Source organism: Lottia gigantea (assembly GCF_000327385.1).
Source record: "Lottia gigantea unplaced genomic scaffold LOTGIsca_1413, whole genome shotgun sequence".
Taxonomy (NCBI): Eukaryota; Metazoa; Mollusca; class Gastropoda; family Lottiidae; genus Lottia; species Lottia gigantea.
Window position 1 is genome coordinate 41,885 of NW_008707640.1, and position 1,908 is coordinate 43,792.

Here is a 1,908-nt window from a genome sequence, read left to right on the forward strand (position 1 = left end):
TNTGAAATTTGTTTATAAGTGATTTAACATTTTTGGGGCCTTTGGCCCGACTGGTGTTTAGCCAGTAAATCCGACATGGCGTCCGGTGTGTCGTCTGCCACAACAAACCTAATAATTAAAGACAATACGGTAAAGGTTATACTTTCTGACAATGTAAAACTGCTTGCTGCTGACGTTATAAAATTAGTTGAAGATAACTTGGGGACGATAGCGTTCTTGCTATCGTTCCTTGTAATGGATCATATGATGTTACCGTCGTCAATAATAAATTAGCTAGTGTTATAGCACGAGATGGTTTGGTCCATGGCTCTGAAGGTCTTCATTGTAAATTAATAGATTCCAGAATAAAAGTTGTGTCTTTCATGCATATCCCTGTTTATGTTTCCGACAAGGATATTGAAGTCAAATTGAAATCTTGGGGTGTGACCTCATGTGGTCCTATAATCAGAAAAACTAAGGACTTTGATGGTAAAAAGAAGTATGATGGTACGAGGTTTGTAAAGGTGGAATTCCCCCCTACCGTCTGTAGTTTACCTTATGCAACTGTTTTCGATGGTCAGTCGTATTCAGTGCGTCATAATGACCAGGAGAAGGTGTGTTTTATCTGTCTTGTACCTGGTCATGTTGTTTCGAATTGTCCCGAATTCAAGTGCTTCAGATGTTATAAACAGGGCCATGGGAAAAAGAGCTACACTTCGGTTCTTTGTCCAAGATGCAATTTATATGATTGGAAATGTCAATGTTTACAACCTGATGATAATGTTTTTACTGGAGCTAAAAACAACATTACTGATAACCTATCAAGATCTGTTGTTTTAACGAATGAAGTTCATGAACCAACAACAGCTTTACCGTTAAGTGTTGATGTGGTGTCGGTGAGTTTAACGGAATCTGGAAAGGTTAACTGTGATATTAATGCAGGTGGTTCGTCAAACATTTTTTCTGACATTGATAGTACTGACAACGTTCAGCCAATTACTACCCTAAGTAAAAATGTGTGCGATGCGACTGATCAATATGATTATGAGACGGCTACTGGTTGTGGAGATATGCATGGTGTCATTAAAGGAAGTGCTTCATCTATTTGGGATGGAAATGGTAGTCATAAGGAGTCTGATACAAAAAAGAGCTCTAATATATTTATTAAAAATGATTCTGATAAGGTCGATGAAATTTCATATGAATGTACTAGTTCTGTAACTGATAGTTCTTATTTCAGAGATTGTAATGATGCGGTTGAACTTTTTAATTTTGATGATGATTCACTTCCTGCTAGCGCTCCTGTTCCCGAAATAGTTGCTGAAGTAAAGAAGGGTAGAAAAGTTTCTGATGTCAAATTTGGTTGTCAAAGTGACAATGATATGGAAATTCAGCAATTAGCTTCTGACAGCGAAACTAAAATTTCCTTGAAGAAGTCTCAGCGTATGTTATATTCTAAATCCGGCTCTGAAAAGTCTCTTTTGAAAAATAAGGTGAAACAAGGTGATATTTCAAAGAAAAGTGGAAATGTTCTTGGTAAAACACTTGCCAAAAGTGTAAAAGATCAAATGCGCAAAAATGGCAAATAATCTGAACTTTATTGCCTCCTTTTAAAACTTATAGTTATGGTGAAAATAGCAACAATAAATGTTCGTGGACTGGACACTATTTCTAAATTTCAGGCTATTTCAGGCTATTTCGAGTTTTGAGTCCAAGGATTTAGATTTTATATGTGTTCAAGAGACACATTGGTGCGATAACTTTATTAACTCGTATAAACATTTGTGGAATGGTGACATTTTGTTTTCGAATAGCCCAACGGGTTTTCGTGGTTGTGCAATTTTTGTTTCAAAAAAACACACTGATAATTACTCTTTTGTGTCCAGAGGCGACGATGGTCGCTTTGTGGAATGTTTGCTTCAAATTAAT

General features: G+C 36.4%; 1 protein-coding gene across 1 annotated transcript; it reads left to right on the plus strand.

Annotated features, from left to right (window-relative positions):
• Window positions 1-75: 75 nt before the first annotated feature.
• On the plus strand, window positions 76-1,568 carry LOTGIDRAFT_176454 (hypothetical protein; the record flags this gene model as incomplete). Its single annotated transcript, XM_009049962.1, has 2 exons — window positions 76-85; window positions 274-1,568. 2 exons carry the CDS (start codon window positions 76-78, stop codon window positions 1,566-1,568), a joined length of 1,305 nt encoding a protein of 434 aa, XP_009048210.1.
• Between the last annotated feature and the right edge of the window lie 340 nt (window positions 1,569-1,908).